The 25,719-nt window shown below is 32.3% G+C and overlaps 1 protein-coding gene and 1 long non-coding RNA gene across 2 annotated transcripts; both read right to left on the bottom strand.

Moving 5' to 3' along the window:
- Positions 1–776: 776 nt before the first annotated feature.
- On the bottom strand, positions 777–25,641 carry GCS2alpha (glucosidase 2 subunit alpha). Its single transcript, XM_089711892.1, has 20 exons — positions 25,470–25,641; positions 25,130–25,364; positions 24,441–24,568; positions 20,864–21,065; positions 16,933–17,044; positions 16,451–16,595; positions 15,682–15,819; positions 14,911–15,019; positions 14,025–14,164; positions 13,004–13,191; positions 11,724–11,866; positions 11,230–11,327; positions 10,744–10,866; positions 10,036–10,201; positions 8,779–8,915; positions 7,748–7,860; positions 6,576–6,733; positions 5,636–5,749; positions 3,879–3,988; positions 777–1,258 (listed from the first exon to the last, which is right to left on the bottom strand). Exons 2-20 carry the CDS (start codon positions 25,361–25,363, stop codon positions 1,051–1,053), a joined length of 2,766 nt encoding a protein of 921 aa, XP_089568018.1. The 5' UTR covers position 25,364; positions 25,470–25,641; the 3' UTR covers positions 777–1,050.
- On the bottom strand, positions 23,265–24,205 carry LOC149476625 (uncharacterized). The gene is made up of 2 exons (XR_016317805.1): positions 23,985–24,205; positions 23,265–23,370 (listed from the first exon to the last, which is right to left on the bottom strand). It is a non-coding gene; the product is annotated as an uncharacterized LOC149476625 (long non-coding RNA).
- Positions 25,642–25,719: the final 78 nt, after the last annotated feature.

The raw sequence follows: 25,719 nt of genomic DNA, 5'->3' as shown, positions 1-25,719 counted from the left end.
TTTATTGAAGAGAATAATGAAAGAGAAATAACGCATCGTGATTTAATTAATTAACCATTATATAAATATTTTTACACAATTTAATATAACACAAAAAGACTAAAGACATTTTCTGAGATCTTATGTACAGTTTAATTTTATTTTTTGCCTTATAAATTTTTAGTGAAGTCATTCTAGCTTTATGTATCATGTAAATTGGTACATTTGATGTCATATAACAATTGTCGAGAATACTATAATTTATTGATATTTGATTTGTATATTATACGGTAAATTTTTTAGACTTTATATTTATACTAGCGACCCGCCCCGGCTTCGCACGGGTGCAATGCTGATACTAAATCGTATTGGTTAATATCGCATCGAAAATTAGCCATTATTTGTCGTAAAAAGTAAATGACAAAAAAAAGTTATTGTGGGTTATCCATAAGAGATAGACATATACCATCGCGGACTTTTCTGTAGACCTTTTCAATGTGTTTAATACTTAGTACATTATTTTGATAAAACTCGTAGGGTTCAGCCTGCGTTTGCAATGTAAGCGGAAAAAATGTAATTTTTTACGACATCACATTAGAAACCTCAAAAATAACAGTACTTCTCCACTATTTAATGGATGTTATTATGCATATAAACCTTCCTCTTGAATCACTCTATCTATTAAAAAAAACCGCATCAAAATCCGTTGCGTAGTTTCAAAGATTTAAGCGTACAAATGGACATAGGGACATAGGGACAGGGAAAGCGACTTTGTTTTATACTATGTAGTGATAATACTTCAATAATTTCCACTATATCGTTAGCGAAGGTTTATAAATTAAATTTTATACAAATCGCACAATCTACTTTTTAAGGGCAGTGATTCACAACAAAAAACCTTCAACACAGTTTTTACTCAACCACATAATATAAAAATAATTTCACAGATTTTTTTTATTTATTATCATATTCCATATACATAATACAATTTTAATCAAATTCCACAAATTTGTATTTATTTTTTATTAAATTACATACAAAAAAGTCCACACGCTCTCATACTATATTATACTAAAACGTAAACTGTATTTCCCAATCTGCACTCATTTGTGCCGCGGGTTTCCTCACGACGAGTACATCGTTACCGCGATGTATTGTCATCTGTAGCGGTGTGGCTCGACCGTTTTGGATGAGTTTCGCCGATTTGGGAGGCGACTTTATGCCCGCTATTACGATGCGTTCCAGCCAAGTGCGAGTCGCGTAGGAGCCGTTTGTGATACTGAAATTATAAGAAAAATATATATAATGGCAACAATCCATATTAAAATCTATTATTAGTAAAAAATAACTATAAAGAAAAAAATGTATGAATGTATAAATATTTCTAACGGAGCAAATCTTGTATATATTAAAAATGAATCCTTATTTCCCTTGGTCACGGCATCACGCGTGAACAGGTGGACTGATTTCGTTAATTATTTTTTTATAATATTTCTTGAAGTACGAGGATGGTTCTTATGAAGAGAAAACATAAACATGTACCACGGGCGAAGCCGGGGCGGACCGCTAGTTCGTTATAAAATAAACTACACAAGTAATTATATTATTGGTAGGAGTAGTAGCTTTTATATATTTTTTTTTGTGACAAGTTGATTTTGAAATAATTTTAAATTCTACTAGACTACAAGCCCGCATAGGACAAAAATATGGGTCAAATGAACCACCATGGGACATATCTAGAACGATAGCAGAGCAAAAAATAATAAGATTCATCACTATGCCGTCACTTGTAAGCTGTCCAACTGAGTGCAGATGAGAATTGAAAAGTACAGGTAGACTCGGTAAATTTTGGTCATATATTTTTGTACGGCATTCTTAACCATCGATAGATCCATTAAAAATAATAAGAAACCGCTCAGTGCCGTACAAAAATGGTGGTCCACCAAGTCGGAATTTTTATTTAATTTCCGAGAGTTACCGGGGGTAAATTTGGTCATTTGACCATGTACGGCATCTGTGTCATACTATTGCTATACTGCTTTTAATCCATTATTCCGCAACGCCGTACAAAAATCATGGGGACAAGGGGAAAAAATCGAGAGTTGTAATCCCCTCTCTTTCCCCACTCCAGGGGGTCATTTGACACAACACGAAATAAATTTATTTTTAAAGTATTTTATGCATAGATAATATTTTTTCATGTGCCGTACATTTTCGTTGGTTCAAAGGGGAAAAATCTGAAAAAGAAAAAAATCCATATAACGAAATATTTGCTTTATATTTTTATAATAAAATATAAATATACATTAATATTAAGAAGCTCGAGGTGGTTAATTATCACCTTGGAAAGTCGGAGTCAGGTGGAATGGACTCCGTTAAATTGATGAACTAATAAAAAAGCTATGAACGAAAAGATGTGAATTATATGCAATCAGTCCATGAATACAGGTAAAGTCACAAGCAAATGCTAGTAATATATACATATTCAAAATGTACAAGTAAAGCGCTTTCAAATGATACCAAACACTGCATATTTATCTTAACTTTATTTTTTTACTCTGTATGTTTTGTCCGCTAGAGGGCGCCACATTAGATTTTGTGAAACCCTATATAGCCTTTAGCTAGCTGGTCGTTGGTTATCCAGTGAACAATTCAGACGCCTCTAATGATATGTCATTTGTCGAATTCTGATAAGTAGTTTAGAAGTTACGAGGGAATAGATGAACATACATACATGACCTGTAAACAACCATAACCCTCCTTTTGCTTTGCCGTAGTTGGGTAAAAATATGTTAATGCCGTACTGTATCAAATGGCCATAAAGCACTCTTAAAATTGTAGCGTTCGTCGCTTTCATCAGCCTAAAAGATGTGGTCTGCACAAAAATGTACGGCATCGTTTTTTCCTAATTTATCTATGTTAATACTATTTAAAACAACGGATAAAGTGTAGAAAACTATTATATTTCATTAATCTACGATGTTTAAACTTTAACAAAATTTCTGGTTTTGCATTTCTCTATAACTTTTTTTAGAACGGTTTCTTTTGAACGGCAATACTATACAACAATTGAATTTTACAATATCATGTTAAAAAAAAAGTTCCCGTACAGGGTCAAATGACCTTACAGCTCTTTATATCAAGAATTCGATGAAATTAAGATGATTATTGGTATACATTTAAAAGAACAATTATTTTTTGACGGCATTGCTTTTAATAGTACTTTTGAGTGCTAGATAATGTTTTGGAACCGAAGCCGTACTTAGTCAAATGACCCCCTGGAGTGGGGAAAGAGAGGGGATTGCATCTCTCGATTTTTTCCCCTTGTCCCCATGATTTTTGTACGGCGTTGCGGAATAATGGATTAAAAGCAGTATAGCAATAGTATGACACAGATGCCGTACATGGTCAAATGACCAAATTTACCCCCGGTAACTCTCGGAAATTAAATAAAAATTCCGACTTGGTGGACCCACATTTTTGTACGGCACTGAGCGGTTTCTTATTATTTTTAATGGATCTATCGATGGTTAAGAATGCCGTACAAAAATATATGACCAAAATTTACCGAGTCTACCTGTACTTTTCAATTCTCATCTGCACTCAGTTGGACAGCTTACAAGTGACGGCATAGTGATGAATCTTATTATTTTTTGCTCTGCTATCGTTCTAGATATGTCCCCTGGTGGTTCATTTGACCCATATTTTTGTCCTATGCGGGCTTGTAGTCTATACTCAATTAAATATGTATATTCTAAAAATATCAAACCTTAGTCCTAACCTTGGCAGTTTTATTAAATTCTTACACAAAAATCTTATAAATAAATTATCAATTAAATAAAATTTAAATAAAATAAAAAATATTATCAATACTTTCAAACAAAACAAAGAATACTCACGTATATTTCATGGATGTCGGCTCGTATGTAATTTTAGCGTAAATATATTTGTTGTTCTTGTATTCATAAGTTTCTCCGTCGTCTATATACAGGGTGCCGCTTGCTGTGTTCTGTTACAAAAATGGATGTACATATTATATTATAAATAAATAAAATACATAATTTTTTTTTTATAAATAAATATATCGGGACAATTTTCACACACCGCACGATCTGATCCCATACTAAGCTTTCGCTTGTATTATGGAAACCAGATGGCTGATAAACATACATATATAATTTTAAATAAATACTTATATAGATAATTAACACCCAGACACAGAGCAAACATCGTTCATCACACAAACATTTGCCCCGGGTGGGAATCGAACCCACGACCTCTGGCTTGGAAGGCAGGGCTACATAAATATACAGGGTGTTATAGATTATTATTGTCCGTAAAGATATATTCAAATAAAATATTGGTTTGGTTTTGATAAAAGTGACTTTGATTGTATGTAAATATGTAATGTCTTATTCTTAACTTATGTTGGTGAAGAAACATGCTTTATCAATTGTTTTTTAAGTCTACACTTCAAGCTGAACCGATTTTAATTTTTGTCTAAACACCAACAGCCGTACAAATAAAAACTTGCTTATTCAAACCTTACGCAATGCATAGATATGATAAGAATAAATAAAGAATAAGGATGTCATAATTTCTTACAAATAAATTTGGAATAACGTCGATGAAACTATGCTCACGCTATGCAATAGGCGCGAAGCGGCAACGTCGCAATTCATTCACAAAATTATGAAAAACATTGAAATTGTCTACGGTTATGCCTTGGTGCTGTCATTTTGCTGACGCTCGTTTGACTTCGTCGAATTTGTTGTGAAGTTTCATCATACGATGTTCTGTTTATTTATTTTTTTAAATATTTATTGGAAATAATTTAATTATATATCATTAAATATGCAAGCAAATGATAGATAACGCTATCCAATATCTGGAGAACAGAAGATAAACCCACCTTGAGATAGAGAGTTGCCAAATATCTGGTACTCAAAACATACAACTCCAGGCTTAGAAGATTTATATTTTCAACGAAAGTGTATATTATTGTGATAAGTTTAGAAATAAGTTTTATGTATGTATGGATTGGCGCATGTTGTAAATAAATAAATCATTATAAATATCAAAAGGGTTTTTTATAATTTCGTATATTTTGACATTTCATACAAAATTTTCCATTTCAATAGGTACGTAATGAAATTATTAATGTGCTCAACTTTTTCTACTTCTTGTATTACTCTCATTGCTATTATGTCAAATTTAGATTGAAAATTGCTTCTAAAACTTGTAAAACACAGCACAATGTACTAAAAGATATGTTATAACTCGGTTATGTCAGACTTATACTGGGGTGGTAGCCGTAATAAGGACGGAATAGCATTAGTATGAATACTTATTACGAAGTTATACTAGGTTACATTTATTTCGTGTTTATTTGTATGATTTTTCCTTATTCTTAGTTTATTCTTTGCATAAAATGTTATAACTCGTTTATTTGTACGGCTGAAAGTCAATAAATATTTTGAAGAATCTAAAATTTACACCAATTTTCTTACACAATCAAATCCACTTCACTAGTCAACAAACAACAAAAAATTCCACAAAACGACAATATCAACGAGCACAATCATAACCCTATACTTACCCAGTCAAAAAATATATTAAAAACCACAAAAAATTACAAAAAATCCACAAAACTTACATTATCATCCAAAGTCACCACAAACGTATACGGATCATTTTCCATGAGCGGTGAAGATCTTCGAACTCGCTCCTTGCGAGGTATTATACTACCGCCGCGTTGATATACTGGGATCTGGGAAAAAATATGTATTTTTGACGTGACAACGTCTTATAATTCGATAGAGCCGGTTGCACGCACGAAACAACATGACTCATGCGGCGTTACCTCACTCTGAGGCGTTCCATGTAAGGCTTGAAGTGCAATCGAGAGCGCGGAACGAGCGACAAAGAAGCGCAATCGGACGTTATCACGTTCAACTATCGTCAGTAAACCGACTTTACAGACCACCAATTTTTTTTATATTTTTTGGTAATAAATTGATCAACTAAACCTAAAATGATCAAAACAATTCACTAAAGCGATTGTTAGTTTTGACTATTCCAAAAAAAAAATGGTAGAAGTTTTAACTTAGCAGCAAATTTCTTGGCTAAGAAGTTTTTTTTCAAAAGAAAAATACTTGTAAATGTTTAAATTCACCTTAGATAGGTATCATCTTACTAATCTAGTTGAATAAATAAATGTTTGTAGTGGTAAGCGATTGAGATTAATTATTATTTAGTCCAAAAAATAATGTAGTAATAAAATAATAGTAATTTCGTGGATCGCATAGCCTCTGACTCAAAAAAAGAAAATAGAAAAATTTCAGTAGATTTACTCTAGATGTGGTAGAATTGATTATTCAGTAAAATATAAATCTTTACTTAATAAATAAATAAAGCTGAAGAGTTTGTTTGTTTGAACGCGCTTATATCAGGAACTACTGGTCTGATTTGAAAAATTCTTTCGGTATCATATTATAGCCCATTTACCGAGGAATCTCATCACGCTAAGACCAATACAAGCGGAGCCACGCGGGTGAAACCGCGGGGCACAGCTAATTAAAAATAATAATAATTACCTTGGCCATAGTAACCTCTTGGTTAATATACCCGTTCGCTCTGTGCGGTTGGAAAGTGTCCACATCGTACCATAATGTACGAGATTCGATTCCCGGCAAGTACACTTTTACGGAAGACACACCGGGCTCGACTACAGGTCGGATTAGAAGTTTGTCACCTGTGGGAAAAATTATTGAACAAGGTTATATTATTTACAGGGAAATAGAGTCATTCCCTAAGATTTTTAAGCTATTGCATAGCTTCTATCGTGGGCCTTGAGCGCGGGGACCGAATCGATAAATTCCGTAACGAAAAACCTCACGCTCCCACTCCGACGGGCGGAGGTGTGGCTTGAAGGCATAGCATGCAATAGCTTTACCGCGGCAGTCCCCGAGCGCCACACGTCTTTTTTTTATAAAATAAATGGTTATGTAATAAATTGGAGTTTCTAATCGTTACGTTGAAATGACGCCGAGAATCTTGAAAATGTTCTCATAAATTGAGCAACCATTTGAAAATAAAATAATTATGAAGAATGAAATACAGCAACATAATCTATGCTAATATAATAAAGCTGAAGAGTTTGTTTGTTTGATTGTTTGAACGCGCTAATATCAGGAACTACTGGTCCTATTTGAAAAATTCTTTCGGTGTTAGATAGCCCATTTATCGAGAAAGGCTATATATCATCACGCTAAGACCAATTGGGGCGGAGCTATGCAGGTAAAACCGCAGGGCACAGCTAGTATTAAATACACCACGACTGTCTAAACTCTAAACTATATAAAAAAATCATATTCAACTACTTCAAAGTTTTTTTTTGTATTTCTCTAATACAGATAAAATCTCAAATTTAGATACTGTCCAGAGAACTCCATTTATTCATGAGATTTTAACTTGGTATCTTGAGTCAAATTCTTAATTTAGGTCTCGAGGAAAGTAGTTTTTTGAAGTGAAACTTCTTTATCGGGGCTGGAAAAAAATTAAGTGTAACATTTTTTCGATACGCGTGACATTTTTCCGTTACGCGCCATCTTTTTCTTATCCCTACCACGCGTGATTCGACGAATTTCTGTAAAGTTGCATATAATAAATTATTTTTTGAAAAATAAGGTCATAAAGAAGTTTCACTTCTTACGTGTGTACACTAGTACACGCACACATTTTTTTTGTGTTTTTTTTGAACACTTACCCAATAAATAAGCATCGTCGATAGTGTAAGTATCCTGCTCTTTAGGATAGTGTTGAAACAGCGGCCGCATCACTGGGGCGCCGTCTATCGAGTGCTCGTAGAATAGCGTGTACCTTGGGAATTATATTATTTTAATATTTTAATTTTATAGCATTATAAGTGTAATCTTAATATATATAAATCTCGTGTCACAATGTTTGTCCTCAATGGACTGAACCACTTAACCGATTATAATAAAATTCGCACACCATGTGCAGTTCGATCCAACTTGAGAGATAGGATAGTTTAAACATGTAGTTACCACGGGCGAAGCCGGGGCGGACCGCTAGTATTATTTGATATTTTAATTTTATAGCATTAAAATGATTTATAAATTTAATTTTTTTTTAATAGAAAAAAATTCTATCTCGAGGCGAGATTTGAATCTGGGTCTTAAGACCCTTACCTTTACACAAGACCAAGAGAAAAGATAAATTCAGTGAAATTAACACATTTTTATTAGAAAACTGCCTAATTGATTCCTTGGTACGCGTGAGCGTAACACCGAGGGGTCCTGGGTTCGATTCCCGGTGGAGACGAAGAAAAAAAAATGTCTCGTTCTGGTAGGACACAGAAGGCTGATCACCTACTTGTCCCTAAAAGCAAATCGATCAGTGAAACAGATGTATAATGCATCTGCCCCTTACCCCACTAGGGGACATGGGACTTCACAGAGTGTTACTTTGGGCAATATTTGAGCATAATTGTGAGTATAGCTGTTTTTCTTAGTTCGTCATTGCAAAAAATCTATTCTAACTAATATTATAATTGCGTTATGCGAAAGTCACTCTCTTTTGTCAGTCTGTTTGTCTATATCTTCTTCACGCCATTGAATCGATCTGGATGAAATTTTCAGTTTATCATTCCCATCCTATGTCCTGAGAAAGGATGGGTTTTATCCCGGAAATTTTACAGGAACGGGAACTATGCTTCTTTGAAAACACGGGCAAAGCTGCGGGTGGAAAGCTAGTTTTAATTAATAAAAATCTTACCAAAAGTCCAATAAAGCGTATCTCCGCCTCACAGCATCCCTGATCCTAGCTACAGTTGTTGCATCATATAGCCACGGTTCCCGTCTTTTGGTTTCAATATGTGAGTGTGCCCGCATGAACGGTTGGAACGCACCCGCCTGATGGACAGACAGACAAACATACATAATAAATAAATATTCAAGAAAAATTTTCACACACGGCACGATCTGATCCCATACTAAGCTTTCGCTTGTGTTATGGAAACCAGATAGCTGATAAACATACATATATAATCTTATATATAAAAATGAATCGCAAAATGTGTTGGTAAGCGCATAACTCGAGAACGGCTGAACCGATTTCGATAATTCTTTTTTTATTATATTCCTTGAAGTACGAGGATGGTTCTTATGTAGAGAAAACGTAAACATGTACCACGGGCGAAGCCGGGGCGGACCGCTAGTTTTAAATAAATACTAATATAGATATAACACCCAGACACAGAGCAAACATCTATGTTCATCACACAAATATTTGCCCCAGGTGGGAATCGAACCCACAACCTCTGGCTTGGAAGGCAGGGCCACTACCAACCAAGCCAACCGGTCAGTCAATTATTAAATTAATTATTAATAATTATAAAATTACATGAAACAGGTATATTATAAAGGCTAGGAACTCAAACAGGCAGAGACTAATATGACTGATTAACATATCATATAGTATAAAAACTCTTCAATAGAATATTTACAGATTAATTAAACAGGTAAAGTGGTAGATTATTTAGTGTAAAGTGGTCGTTTATACCCCTGTATAATCGACCAGGAATAATCGAAAGTGACAGATTATACAGGGTAAAGTGGTAGATTATACAAGGTAAAGTGATATTATATACATGTAGTGACAGATTATACAGGAAAGTGGTAGATTATACAAGGTAAAGTGATATTATATACATGTAGTGACAGATTATACAGGGTAAAGTGGTAGATTATACAAGGTAAAGTGATATTATATACATGTAGTGACAGATTATACAGGGTAAAGTGGTAGATTATACAAGGTAAAGTGATATTATATACATGTAGTGACAGATTATACAGGGTAAAGTGGTAGATTATACAAGGTAAAGTGATATTATATACATGTAGTGACAGATTATACAGGGTAAAGTGGTACATTTTACAGGGTAATGTAGTCGAGACTGTTAAAATAGGACTGTGACTATCTTTAAGATTAATATTTTTTAAGATTTATGTGACTAATCTTTATTCTTACCTGATACCATCTTGTCATCAATTCAGCTTCAGGATATTTAAAGAAACCGCCAACATCCGACCCGCAGAAAGAAACACCGGCGCTCGCTAGCGAGAGGCACATCGTTATTGACGCAGCCAAAAATCCCCATTCCGCCATATTGTCACCGGTCCATACTGCTGCGTATCTATATAGTAGAAGAAACTATATCAAAATGGGTTCAGCTTTGTATTTTGCTGTTTATATTGTCACCTATCCATACTGCTGCGTATCTGTGTAGTGGGATGAATTGCATTAAAATTGGTTCAGCTTAAATTTTATGTTTTATTCTTTGCACGGTTTTATCTAAAAGATAACTACAAAGTTTCTTGTAGGATATGGTCAGTAGAAATTACTTTACGAAACAGTGGTAAATAGTTTTGAGTTTTTACGATGATTTGTATTGATTCAAAAGCACTTATAAAATGTGTGTAATTTAGAATTTAAGATTACATTTGTTAGTAAAATAACAAATTTTTATTAAATTCGTTTATTTCTACGTTTTAAAAATAAAGTTTGTTTACGATATTAAGGTATGAATTTATTAATTTTATATTAAATCACGTTTATTCGGTTAAACAAAATTTAATTCAAAATTATAGCAATAAATTATACATAAGACAAAACTTTACTCGAAAAATACCAATTTTCATAGGAACTACTAGTTGAAGTAAGTAAATAAAAACTTACCTCTGAGTCCCAGCGAACACCGATCTGGATAATATAAAAGGTCTATATTTCCCGTCTGTCCGTTGCACCATACCCTGATGGGATGCACGAATGTGGGATAGACCGTATTCGTTGTGCACATGCCTGTGGGATTGAGTGGGATTCGAATAAATAGGTTTAAAGACATTAATTTCAAATAATTTACAAAAGTAAATAGGTAAAAAAGATCGTGTGTGCTGAGCACACGTGTCAGAAGTGAAACTTCTTTGGCAAGATTCTAAGATACCATAATCGTCGCCTTACTCCATTACGTGACGGTATCCTGACGCGACCTTGAAATTTTACTCTTAACGCGCATAAAGAAGTTTTACTTCAACAAAAAATCTAAAATACGGTAAAATTATGAATACGAGTTTTTTGATCATATAATTTTATGTGACTAATCAGTTAAGTACCATAAAATCTACCAAACATTAAATATTTAGATAAATTCGTATGTATGTTCACCTGTGTTCCCAAAACGCGGCGATACCGTCTTGTCCGTCTTGCGGCGGTTTGTAGTGACGACAATCTTTTGGCATCGTTATTTCTGGACCGCTGAATACCTATGATATAAGTATAATATTTTTTACTGTTTACTTTCTAACTTATATAATAAACGTTTTACAGAATGTATGTATGTACGTTTGTATTACTACTTCTATGATATTATAAATGCGATAGTGTGTTTGTTTTTCTTTCTTTGAACAACGCCGTGTGTGGTTTAATTTTCATAGAAATAAGAAATATAATAATTCGATCTAAAAAACTACCTAGTAGTCTCCTACCTATGAAATTTAGCACACATATAGATGGTTACTTGGATTAACACATAGGATAGGTTTTTTCCCGGTTATCCCACGGGAACGGGAACTATGCGGGTTTTTCTTTGAAATCGCGGGCGAAGCCGCGGGCGGAAAGCTAGTATAATAATATAATTAAAATTAAATCAAATAACTCACGCTAGGTTCATTCATATCGTTCCACAAATGCACATCTTTGCTTGTCCCGGGGAAATTTTCGAACAAGAACCTTTCCGCGTAGTATTTATGAGCTGCCGGGTTGAAAAAGTCCAAATATGATGAAGATCCTGGCCAACACCAACCTGAAAAAGGAAAATAGTTAATTTTCATAGAATTAAACGTAAAGAATATAGCGGATTTTATAATAGATAACTTTAAAAATATATTCACTTGCTATGTTTAAAAGATATCTTCTTTACACTATCTCTAACTATTATAAACTATAACTTTCACCTCTTATTATTTCACTTAATTGGAATTCGGTTTTGTTATCCTTGATATTTTAGCTAATTAGATTGATACATTAACGGTCTTACTAATAAAATGTTACCCATTCGCTTTGCAATGGATTAGTTATTACAATAACCTGTCTTGTTTTTATGATTGACGTTTCATGTGAGCAAGAGCAGGACACAGCTATGGTAGAAAATGGTAGAAATTTATCCATTGTTTCACTTTTATTAGTAAGACTGTTAGTTATTAAAAAAATTACGGATTTTTATGCATTCATTACAATTTAAAAAAGCCGGATTCGCGGCCGAATCTTATAACAGAGCATTTACATCAAACAATCATATAGCTAGAGCAAGAGCATTCTTTCGTGATCTTTCAGTGTAAACGAAAACGTATTCAGTGTTGTTCAGTATTAGAACATTGCATAGAATCTTTTCAAATGCACTAAGTACAACGAAAGAATGCTCTACGCCTGTTTACACTAAAATAATTTGATATAGTGCGGTTAGAATGAGCATTCGCTCGTTTGATATAAATGCACCGTAATAAGCTTACAAACGTCTCTTCTTGTGTACTTTTACGCATTATTTTAGAATTGTCTTTATTTAAGGGCCGATTTTTCAATGCTTGGATAAAACTTATCCGTCCAATAAAGTATTGCACGATAATATTAAAATATCACGTAAACTGTCAAATACGGGCAATTAGAATACGTTTTTAAAATGGTAGTTTTATACATTATTCGACGAATAAGTTTTATCCAAGCATTGAAAAATCGGCCCTAAAAAATGTTTATTGAAGTGAAACTTCTTTATCGGAGTTGGACAAAAATTTAGTGTAACATTTTTGCGTTACGCCGTACGCGTGACATTTTTGCGTTACGCCATACTCGTGACATTTTTAAGGTCATAAAGAAGTTTCACTTCTAACGTGTGTACTCTAGTACACGCATACATTTTTTTTTATTTTATTTATTTATATCTTACCATCATAATCCTTGCCATCTTTGTCCTTTACATACAAGCCTTGTTCGGTTGCATCTTCATGAAGGAAATACCCCGCTTCCCTCTTAATGTGGGGGTCAATAATGACCACCATTTTCCTTCCCTTGGCCGTGAGATTGGATACCATTTCTGTGGGGGTCGAAAATTTTATCGGGTCCCATGTGAAATATCTGTAAATTGGGGGACATGTTAATATTATTGAATATATGAATGGTATAGTTATATTTACAATAATTATGGTATGAAATTGATGTGTGTGTGTTTTATTTAGCGTATATATTATAATAGCATTATTTTAAATAGATTAGTTGAAAGAAATGACTATTTATGAAAAAGCAGTAAAAATTTAAAGTGTCTGTGCGTAATTAGAGCTATACAAACACAAAAAAATACTAATAGTGGAAATTCGAAACACATTTATAAATTTGTAGAAACCAAATGTGGTCATAAAAATGTGTGGAACGTTCCAAACACGTTTACAAATATGTGTGGAACGTTCCAAAGAAGTTTACAAATATGTGTGGAACGTTACAAACACGTTTACAAATATGTGTGGAACATTCCAAACACGTTTACAAATGTGTGGAATGTTCCAAACACGTTTACAAATATATGTGGAACATTCCAAACACGTTTACAAATGTGTGGAACGTTCCAAACACGTTTACAAATATATGTGGAACATTCCAAACATGATTCTGTATTTGAAAATTTATGGAACAGTGGAACATTCCACAGAATATCTATATCTATATATATAATATATAAAACTCAAAGGTGACTGATATAGTGATCTATCAACGCACAGCCCAAACCACTGGACGTATGGGGCTGAAATTTGGCATGCAGGTAGATGTTAGGACGTAGGCATCCGCTTAGAAAGGATTTTAGAAAATTCATCTCTTAAAGGGGTAAAATAGGGGATCAAAGTTTGTACGATGAAAATTTATCTTTTCCACGCAGGCGAAGCTGCGGGCAACAGCTAGTTAATAAAAATACTCACTTCTTGCCATCAGTATATTCAATGTCCAGCCAAATAACATCAAGTGGAATATCGTGTTGGTCGAAACCTTCGTCCACGGAACGAACGTCTGCTTCGTCGACGTAGTTCCAACGCGATTGGTGGTATGATAGAGAGAATTTCTGGAATATTCCAGACGCGTTAGTATATTAAATTAGGTTAAAATGTCATTTCTGGAACATTCCACACGGTTTAGTAGTTAAGCGTAAATATTGATAAAATATTATTTCTATATTGTATATAATAGTAATCTTTACTAAGTAAAACTTATAATTCCAATGTTTAACAAAGTTCTTAATGAAAATACCTAGTTGTTTTAAAAATTTTCAATTCGTAATCGTTAGAGTTCTTATAAAATTGGCGTAGTATAAATATATGTTTTTATAATAAAAATTATTCACTTTTAGCTTTAAAACATTGTTTCACTTTATACAAACTTTTTTTAACCATCATTCACACTTTCATTTAGAATATCAAAATGGTGATTTAAATCAAATGAAACAATTAATAATTAATTACTCAGAATTATTCTGAACTAATATACACATTACGCTCAGTACCGATATCAATTTCCAATGGCACAAATAAAAAAAATATACCAGACAAACATACAAAAATCAAATATTAAAAAAAAAATGTATGCGTGTACTAGTGTACACACGTAAGAAGTGAAACTTTTTTATGACCTTATTTTTCAAATCATAATTTACTATATGCAACTTTACAGAAATACGTCGAATCACGCGTGGTAGGGATAAGAAAAAGATGGCGCGTAACGGGAAAATGTCACGCGTAACGAAAAAATGTTACACTAATTTTTTTTCCAACCCCGATAAAGAAGTTTCACTTCAATAACTAAAAAACTTACAGGTGGCAAAGGCGCAGGGCCAGTAAGCGCAGTGTATTGCCTAAACACATCAGTGGGCGTGTCTCCCATCATCACGAATAAATCCACTATACCGCTCTCGCTCATAAATCTGCAAGTTTTTGTTAGTAAAATATTATTATTTTTTTTATTTTTATTGTGAAAATTACAAATTTTATAGCTTTTATTTTTTTTACCTACATTTGTAAGGCATTGTGATATTATATACTTAATACTTATATCTTATTTAGCGCCGATTTTACAATGCTTGGATAAAACTTATCCGTCCAAAGTATTAAATGTCACGTAAACTGTCTAAATATACGGGCAATTAGAATACGTTTTTAAAATGGTAGTTTTATACATTATTCGACGAATAAGTTTTAACCATGGATTGAAAAATCAGCCCTTAGAGGTAAATTTTGTGTCTATGAAGGGAGTAATTTCGGAATCTTTGGAACTGATTTTAATTTTATTTTTGTAATAGAAACATTAATTAATTGTCATCCCCGGACAACCAGCGATACCATTTTTGTAAACGTGGGTAGTATCCATACTTATGTAAAATGTTGACATTTTGGTTATGTACATAAGATAATGCTTATAACTTATTTCTCTTGTACAAATACGATATTTATTGTATTTTTTTACATTAAAACTTCTCACTTTTTCAAACAAACAATATATATTTTTTTTCATAATAATTATGTCCATAATAAACTTATTTCATTTAATTTAATTTAATTACTCTAATTTATCACCACACAATCTCACCTAGCATCAACCCGTCTGTTCTGCGAACCCGTGACCAAACTAACAAGAGACGCAACCACTGTACCATCGGCGTAGTTGACAACATCCGTCCATGTTTCCGCTGAATTGTGCCAAAATACTCCTACCGTGCGTTTTGAACTGGAAAATTAATATATTTTATTGAGAAGAAAAATAAAACGTGTTAAAAACAAACAAATAAATATTAGAAGTGATTAAAATTGTGTGCTAAAAGTTGTGAATATTGCACTAAGTAAACCTTGCTGTTTACTTTAAGTACAATATTCACGACGCAAAGTGTGTTTCGAACTTGGAAATAATAATCTAGGATCCTACCGCAGGATTAGTGCGTACACAGTTTTTTTGCTAAAACCAAACGTTTATGTATATTTATAATTAGGAGAATATATGTATAGACTAGGTTGCCAGTCAAAATTTGGCCGCAAGCATTTTTAATAAAAAAATTAATCGATTTTTCGGGGAAAATTTCGTTCACTACTTATTTGTATGTAATTTACGGAAAAGAATAGCTTTAATTTGATATATGATTCATAAATGTGCGTTATGAACATATAAATGGATCGAAATTATCAACCTGTTTGCACCAGGCTGCGAAGATGTTGCGGAATTTTGGGATTAGAATTTAATATTGACAGATAAGCTAAACAAGAGCACAATATTTAAAACGGTCTAAAATATGAACAAATAAATTATACAAAATATGTACAACTATAATAATTACAAATCAAATATAAATTAATAAATAACTTACCCATGAGCATACATAACCGGTATGGCTCCATACAACGCCATCCGACTATCTAACTCAAACTCGAAAACATCCAAATTGTACAATCTGTATGGTTCGCCAGATGTCGTTGTTTTCAAGTGGAAATTGTCTGTGTGTTCCGGTATACCTATGGAAAGAGTTGATTTTAGAATGTAACTACTAATATTATAGTTTAGTTTGTATGTATGTAAATTGCCTGTTACACAATAGTTTAAATAAAATAATAAACATATTGTATTTCATCAAACTTCGCGATTACAAGTAAACTTTTAAAAGAGCTCAAACATCATTGTGATTTTATCAGTTGTTTAGATTTTTTAACGATTAAGTTTAATTTTCCCGATAAGATGAAGACTTTGATTTTCTTTTTAGAAAATCTGGTAAATTACTTTTGTATTATTAACTAATCAAATTAACATTTTAGTATTTTTTTTTTTAATTCACAAAACAAAACACCAACATACCATAAACCTGGTCAGCATCAGGGAAACCAATATCGAGTGAGACAGCTTCATTGCCCCGCGGCTTGCTGTCGTGGTGCGATTTGAAATTCTCACTCCAGGCACCTTCGTCCTCCTGGTGATATTTTATCATTAAATTTACTGATATTATGTAAAATTAAATTGTAATACTGACATGATTTTTCCTCCATAGATACTGATTTCTGAATCGGTGGTAAATGTTAAAAATATGTTATAACGATTCAAAGTGCTTCTAAAAGAAGTCTAATTGAATAAATGAGTCCTTTTATTTTATTAATGCTAAAGATGGAGGATTTGTGAGGATGGATGGATGGATGTTTTTTACTTTTTCACGCAAGTACTGAACCGATTACAACGAAATTTGGTATGTACCTAGGTAGCTGAAGACCCAGAATAAGACATAGGCTACTTTTTATCCCAAAAATCTCACAGGAACGGGAACCATGCGGGTTTATATTATCTGATGTGCTCTGCACACACGCTCTTTTTTTATTTTTAACCGACTTCAAAAAAAGAGAAGGTCCTCAATTCAGCCAGTGTATTTTTTTATGTACCGATTTCACAGAGGTTTCTGAACCTGATTTTACGTGATTGTTATTTTGTTTGATGCGGAATAGTTTTTGTAAATTAACTAGTAAGCACATATAAAACACAAATTTGAATAGTCCAATAATGTAACTATGCCAATAGGCTTTATTAAGAACATTCGTATTAAAATGAAATCTCTTGACCCTAATCGGTAACATGTGACGTAACTTTGTAAACACGCGCTAATAAATTATCAATAACGTTGAACTCACGTAGCCAATTAATTAAGACCTATTAATCATATCTATAATGTATTTACTAACACTAATATAGTTATAAAACTATCATAAATATTAAAATTGTCAGTGGATATCTTTACATATTGTAAAACAAAGCCCTCCGCCGAGCTTGTCCGTCTGTATGTGATAAAATCAAAACTATTGCATCGATTTTCATTCTGATTTCACCAATGGATAGCGTGGTTCTCGAGGAACATTTCAGTGTATAATTTGTTTAGTTTTATAGAAAGCGGACGAAGCCACGGCCGCGAATCTACATGTTTGTTTATTCGTTTACTTGTAACGTCGCCGTCGTAGCCCTAATGACCATTCCAATTGTAATAGATGTAATCCTAATTCATTTAGTTTTAATTAAAACAGAACCACAACAGAACTGACATTTTAATTATAATTTTACAAGAACAAGCAGGAGATTTATTTATTTGGCATGTTCTATAGGTTAGTTCGGCGACACAATTATTATTAGAGCTAGCGCGCACGAGCAACTTTGTCTCCGCAACTATTTTGTCTCTCCCATCAATTGTATGGGGAGTTGCGTCGCTACGTGCGCGCACTTTCATACTAGCCCATAGGTGGGAGAGACAAAATAGTTGCGGAGACAAAATAGTTGCGGAGACAAAGTTGCTCGTGCGCGCTAGCTCTTATAGAATCGACCTAATTGCCTCGATCAATTCTACACAACGTATCGAATATGCTTAACGAACAATTTCAACCCTATAATGTGGTGATAAGGGCCTTTATATAGGAAATAGATAATTCACGGAGGGGGATCAGATTGAGCGTCAATTTGTACCTACCCTAGACCTAGAAATTTGATTAGGTTACATAGAAATGCGTACCCTCAAAAAAATATTCTTTCGATGTTTAAGTTATACGAAATTCCTGACTCGTGAGCAAGCGCGATGTTTTATGTGAGTTAGAGAAATAGCGCGGTTTATAACTGTTTCCGTATTAAATTTCAAAATTGTTGGTGTATCAATGGTCTATTTTTTGATACGACATTGAACGTGACCCAGAAATTGTCCAAGTTAAATCGACCTTTAAAACTACACGAAGATTTAAAGGCTTTTGTACCATCTGACTCATACTACGATCCATCTCAGTACCAAATTTCCTGTAGATCGGTTTTCCTGTTTTTGCGTGAAATACCTCTAGAAACAAACATACTTTCTTTCCTACAAACATTCGCGTTTATTAAAATTAGTTGGAAGTAGGTACCCTATTTATTGGTCCATTCCATATTTTTTTAGTGTCTCTTCATAATAGTCCGGGATACATCGCCCATTTTTGCAAGTGATTACTATCAAGCTAATTTTTCGTGAGTAGCTTTATTTTGATGAGATGCCCAATAATTTCATGAACGAAACTCTCGATTGTGGTAGCTTACAGAGGTAACAAGGATAAAAAATTTTGATTTGACGGTTCTCAAATATTTATTACGCAATTTGTAGGACAATATGTCTATTGAATTATATAAGTATTAAATAAGTGAAAATAAAAAAATCAGCTGGTTACTAATCATTTATGATGACTTCGTTATCGATACACATTGGAAAGGGGGACTCTTTGATCAAACCATAGATTATGTAGGACAAATATTTTTTCGAATAATTTAGATAATTATCTTGAGATTTAACAAAAAAAAAACATTCAGTTAGTAATTATATTTGAGAACCATCAAATCAAAATATTTTATCCTTGTTTCCTCTGGTAGCTACCACAATCGAGAGTTTCATACATGAAATTATTGGGCATCTCATCAAAATAAAGCTACTCACGAAAAATTAGCTTGATAGTAATCACTTGCAAAAATGGGCGATGTATCCCGGACTATAAGCAAAGTCTGGTTGCATTGCAGTATGCACATGGGAAGCGATAAGCAGTAACGTCTATCAGTCACGTATTTAGATAAAGCCAAGATCAATGACATCTCACAGCTGAGATGATAATTTATTAGTGTTTACCAGGATGACTTTTAAAAGCTACATTTTGTATAGAAATTTCGAAAATTTCCTACATGTAAAAAATTAAGAAGGAATATTTTAATGATAAAATCTAAAATATATCTTGTAAAATGAAATAAATAAGTAAATTCAAATAAGTGCACAGATTGAATAAATAATAGTTATTTTATAGACATTCTAATTTAATAATTTGCATGTTTTGGAGGTTTATGGAAATACCCCACTTATTTTATTAACGAATAACTAAATATAAATATTAAATATCTACATTCAATTTTGTTGATTTAGGTTAGGTTTATAAAAACATCAACTAATACACCTATACATGGTAAATATTATCTATTTCCCTCTTTGTGAAGATATTTATAATCGTACGACGTCATTTCGTTGTTCAAAACGGCAGTTGTTTATTTGACTCTTACAAAGCAATCATTTTAAATGTACTTAAGTTTTATCTGTATATTGAGTCATTATATGTATAAGTGTAACAATTAACACTCTAAAAGTGTGTAAATTGCATGCATTATGCATTTTTATCTTTTCAAACTTCGCCCAAATATTTATTTATTTAACAAGACTCCTTTTTAAAGTGTTCATGATTTCTTTTAATTCAATTTTTTAAACAAAAATCGTTAATATAATTAGGATGTATTATGTATTTTACTGATCAGGTAATAATTGCATACATTTATGCAATTTTTTACACAAACTTTTACGAATACAGTATTATCTTTTAGCTTTTACCATCCCTAATAAAACATATACACAAAAACAGTAACCACATTAACATGAGCATATAGTGCGACCCAACTAAGAATAGCTACATTAATGGTATATACTCAGATATAATTTGCGAAAATTTATTAAAAGAAATCCTTTTTGCATGAAAAATTTAAAAAAAATTAAAAAAATGATCAAAAAGCGGGATTCGAATTTTTTATATACTTTAATTTTGTTTCATTTATATAGTGTTTCAATGCTATTAAACAAACAAATTGAATCATTTTTGCATATCACTAAAACAAAAAAATGTATCGGAAAGCTTGTTTACACAAAGGAAGGCAATATTATTCTTACTTGGATCGCACAACACAAAACAATGGACAAAAACAAGACACTCACGCCCTCATTCCCTTCCTCATCATCAGATCGCCTCACCCTTAGCGGTTCCACAAATAGTTGAGCATTTTCATTCAAAACTACAGCAGTTTCACCGTTCTTATCGAGGAACTCCAATTTGAGAGGCTCAGCGGTGATCACCACTTTGTGACCTTGCGAGTTCTTGAGTGTAAGCTTGCCAGCTTCGTTTGATAGTAGTTTCAATCTGGAATGAAGGATTTAGTTTAACAAGACAAGCCGTTCAGTTTATGTTGTAGTAGTTATTAAATAAACTGAATCAAACCTAACCATAAACATCATATAAAATGACAATCTAACGGTTTCACATAGATAGATAATAATGAACCGATAAATAATACGATAAATTAATCAATATGTTACTAATCACAATTTTTCGACAGATTACAATCTTACGGGCATCTAACCAGCTGTTTACAATTTACTGAGACATACACACTGAAATTGAACATACAAAATTCATATTTTTTACATGTGAATAATCAATACTAACGGTCTTACTAATAAAATGTTACCCATTCGCTATGCAATGGATTAGTTATTGCAATAACCTGTCTTGATTGACGATTCATGTGAGCAAGAGCAGGACACAGCTATGGTAGAAAATGGTTGAAATTTATCCATTGTTTAACTTTTTATTAGTAAGGCCGTAATATTATAAAGCTGAAGAGTTTGTTTGTTTGTTTGTTTGTTTGAACGCGCTTTTCTCGGGAACTACTGGTCCGATTTAAAAAAATCTTTCGGTGATAGATAGCCCATTTATAGAGAAAGGCTATAGGCTATATATCATTTCGCTAAGACCAACAGGAACGGAGCCACGTGGGAGAAACCACGAAGCGCAGCTAGTTATTTTATAAAATTCATGGCAAGAGTTATCATAAAAGTTATTCTCGTGTTAAAAGCGCCCCATAAACGATTTACTTGTTTATTTTTATACCAAAGCACAATCCTATTGCTATAAAGCTTATTTACCTCATTTGGATATGGCCTCAGGAATAATTTTGTGTAACTAATTTAAACACTAAACAGGTTATGGCATACTATTCCTTATCTAGATTTCTATTTGCATCTGATAAAGTATATTTTTCTTATAAAAAGCTAGTAAGTTGGAATATTGGATGTAACTTTTTTTACAAATATTAATTCCATGACGTTATACACTAAGTGAATGAGTGATAGAAATAAGTATGACCACCATAGATATTGATGGCCTTCATTTGATTAAGTGATTGCATGTGAGTCGTAAACATGTTTGTTCGTAAGTGTATCATAAAAATAAGTTAATATACAAAACATCTCCTATGTAAGACTACTACAATGGATTTGTTTCACACTATACATATTAATATTGCTCTCGTTCGTCGTGCGCAGAACGATATACCTACAATGATACGCCTTTACTTATGTCTCATGAGTGAACGATATCAAAAAAGGAACAGAATGGAATGCTTAAAAATACTTTCCGTGTCACAAATTTTTTAAAACCATGATTATATTACAAAACATATCCTTTAATATATTTATCACTAGCTTTCCGCCCACGACTTCGCCCGCGTTTTCAAAGAAAAACCCGCATAGTTCCCGTTACTGTGGGATTTCCGGGATAAACATATCCTTTGAGTTAATTCAAGTTACCCTTATAAGTGTGCTATTTAATTGTAATAGGTTCAGCAGTATTTGTGTGAAAGAGTAACAAACATACACATACACATCCATCCTCACAAACTTTCGAATTTATAATATTAGTTGGATAGGATATGATACAAATTACAAACTATGATATACCCAGCAAGCACATAAATTGTATATTAACCAAAAATATATACAGAATTATGACTTGAAGTTATATTAATTATTTAAATCGTCACTATCCAAATATAAGTACTTTATAAAGGCATTTGCTTCATCAAATAATGCTAACTGTTATATTATGGTTACCAAAAAATTGTTACAATGTCAAAAATCTTAAATAAACGTAGGATAATTCTAAATTACAGCTTCTAAAACAGCTTTCAAACTTATAGTAATACTATTATCGTATATTGGTAATTTTAATAACGTTACGCTCTAAATAAGCATAAATAAATTATTTTATAGTGCCTTTGAACGTATGTTGGTTTTTTAAAGAATAAAAGCTTTATAATAGTCCATTATTGTGTTAATTTAATACTAATCCTATATTAACATTGAATTTATAACAATTATTGCTTTTGCTCCGTTTTCTTTCAAATCTATTCATCTCTACAGTATATAGCTATATATTGATCGAAATAAAAGTATTGTTAGAACTATGAGTAATAATAACATCGTAATTTGAATTTGGTTAATGGATAAAAAGGCTTTCAATAAAACTACAAAACAGGCGGATTCAAATGAAAACTTAAAAAGGAGTATACTGATTTTATTAATAATTGTAGTAAACAAAAAAAGATTCTTCATCGGCATCTTCATATTATGTTGGGAAACGCTTTACTTTGCAGGGCATGTTGGTTCTGAAAAGAACAAGCAAGTTTGTTTTTTAAATGGCTTAATTAAAAATCTTGGCTTATTTATTTTATACCAAGTACCTAACTAATTACGGTTCCCTGATAAGCTCGATAAAAATCAGTCACTAATACGTATAATGAGTTTAAGCATCATAACATATTTCCGAAGTGCTGTTATATGGCTGAACATAATAAGTGTCTTGTATTACACTATATACGAGCTCTAATTTTTGTGACAAACCATATTAAAATTAACAGCACTATTATGCTATCGTCAAATGCCTAAAGCTTTAATTTCATTTGTCGCCATTTGCTTTCCTTTTCCTATCTTACAAAAATAATACAAGTTACTAAGATCTGACTAGAAAGGGAATGAAATCATTTGTATTTTGTACCAATATCTTTATATAAGGTACTTTAATTGTTAAAACTATTACTATAATCTAAATTTTGTGATATTTGTTAAAAATAGGTTATGTTTTATAAAAAAAAAATATACTAATAAAGTATATTAGCGAGGGCGCGTGTATTCTTTCTCAATAACATGTATATTTCACCCGACAAACTGATGCGCGCAGCTAATTTCATTCAAAACATTCAGAAATACAGGCGGTACTTACCCATCATTCAATATTAATTTTCACATTTAAATATTTCAAGTCCACATAACGTTGCACGATCAAAAACAGATCAATATATTTTTAAAATCAATAAGATTTTCTTTTTTACAAAGGAATTACAACAGTTAGCATTGTTATGAAATTTTAATAACAGATTGTAATTTTAAAAGCTATATAATGACTGTAATGAAGTCGCAAAAAATGTCATTTGTTTATTCATGTGCTCTTAACTGACTTAATTAATGATTTAATACGATAATTATAATGCTATTAAATTGCCTTTATATAGCTCAACGCTGTGTAAAGGGGGGGCCCAAATTTTACTTATAAGAGTCGTATAAAAGAAATACAGCCGATATACGATTTGGTTATAATGCTTTGTACATGAACTCGTGCTATCATAAGTTTGTTATAATGGAGTTTTGTGCTTGCTGGGTAATAACTCAATGAACTTACTCATCGCCCTTAGGTTCTCCATTAAGAGCCAACTGCGTCCTGTATCTAGGATACAGAGGATCTGCTTCATCAATTTCCACTCTGAACGTACCATCGACTAACGCTGACAGTCTTAGTGCATAATGCCACTGCAACAAAAGTTTTATGATACTGTTATGATGATTTTGAATCAGTTCAACTGTTGTTTATAGTTTATTGTTTTATTTTAAACAGGTATGTTGAATGAGATGAATAATAAATAAGTTATATTTAGAAATATTTAGTTAGTGAACTAAATATTATGCATGTAATTGACGTAAAAAAAAGAAAATACCTGTATAATACAGATACAATTATTTTAATTCATAAAAATCAAGAAAATATGATAAGATGCTAATTCTTAGGTTTAGTCTAAACTCCGAATTAAAATTTGTATTTTTCAGTAGCAATTTCAGACTGACAATGGTCTAAATATTTTGACTAATTATGAAAAATTGAAAAAATATACCAAAAAAAATTATTATTTTATCATCAAATATTAATATATGTACCTACTAGTATTTGATAATATTATGTATTTGTTTAAATTAATTATTCATTTTCTTATAATTGTCTCATTACATGGCCTTGAAAATACCCGATCTGTCTTCGTTTTATAAACACAAAGAAATGTTCTATAATTCTTACATTAGGTAATTATAAAAACTTACCAAGATATTTTTCTTCTCTCCTTCCGTATTTATGGTAACAATTTCAGCCGAAAGAACATTTCCATGCACAAATACACTATCTATATTTAGAGAATATTGCGATTTCTCTGGTTTTAAAGATCGTAATCTTTTACAGAAACCTGATTGTTCACATGTTTTAAAATTGTTCCTATCCACACCTAAAGTACTATTGATTGCCAATACAGCAATTAAAAACAGTTTCACAGCCTTCATTCTGCAAAATATACAGGTTTATATAAACACTTTGCATTCATTTTTGAAGAAAAACACCGGTGTCACGAATACACCGCTACACAAAAATTAATTTTATTCAACTTACCTGGCCGAAACTGGATAGATGTACTTAATTTTCTTAGAGAATATTTAATTGGAATTTGTTTTTAAAAAACCATTTCAGCCGGTGCTTGATATTATATCAGCAAAATCGGGAAATAAACCGATGAAACGCACGCCTGCGTTACGTGGAGAAATTCCGTTTGACAATTTCAGGAAGACATAAGCTTTAACTTTGTTGCCATCATTTATTTTTATTATATAACGGAGTTACAAAAAAAAAGATACCTAGACAT

The sequence above is a fragment of the Colias philodice genome, chromosome 27 (genome assembly GCF_061535455.1).
Source record: "Colias philodice isolate Cphi_HAF_F1 chromosome 27, ilColPhil1 Martin Lab GWU primary, whole genome shotgun sequence".
In the NCBI taxonomy this organism is placed as follows: Eukaryota; Metazoa; Arthropoda; class Insecta; order Lepidoptera; family Pieridae; genus Colias; species Colias philodice.
The sequence above is the reverse complement of the archived record's forward strand: the minus strand, read 5'-3'. Positions and strand labels throughout refer to the sequence as shown.

Excerpts from the sequence above, each read along its gene's own strand:
- GCS2alpha (XM_089711892.1), bottom strand. The coding sequence starts at position 25,363 with ATGAAGGCTGTGAAACTGTTTTTAATTGCTGTATTGGCAATCAATAGT. Across the intron at positions 21,066-24,440 it reads GGAGAACCTAAGGGCGATGA|ATTGAAACTACTATCAAACG; the intron begins GTAAGTTCATTG and ends CCTTCATTCCAG. Across the intron at positions 5,750-6,575 it reads AAGAGGTTACTATGGCCAAG|ATCCCAGTATATCAACGCGG; the intron begins GTAATTATTATT and ends ATTTTTTCCCAG.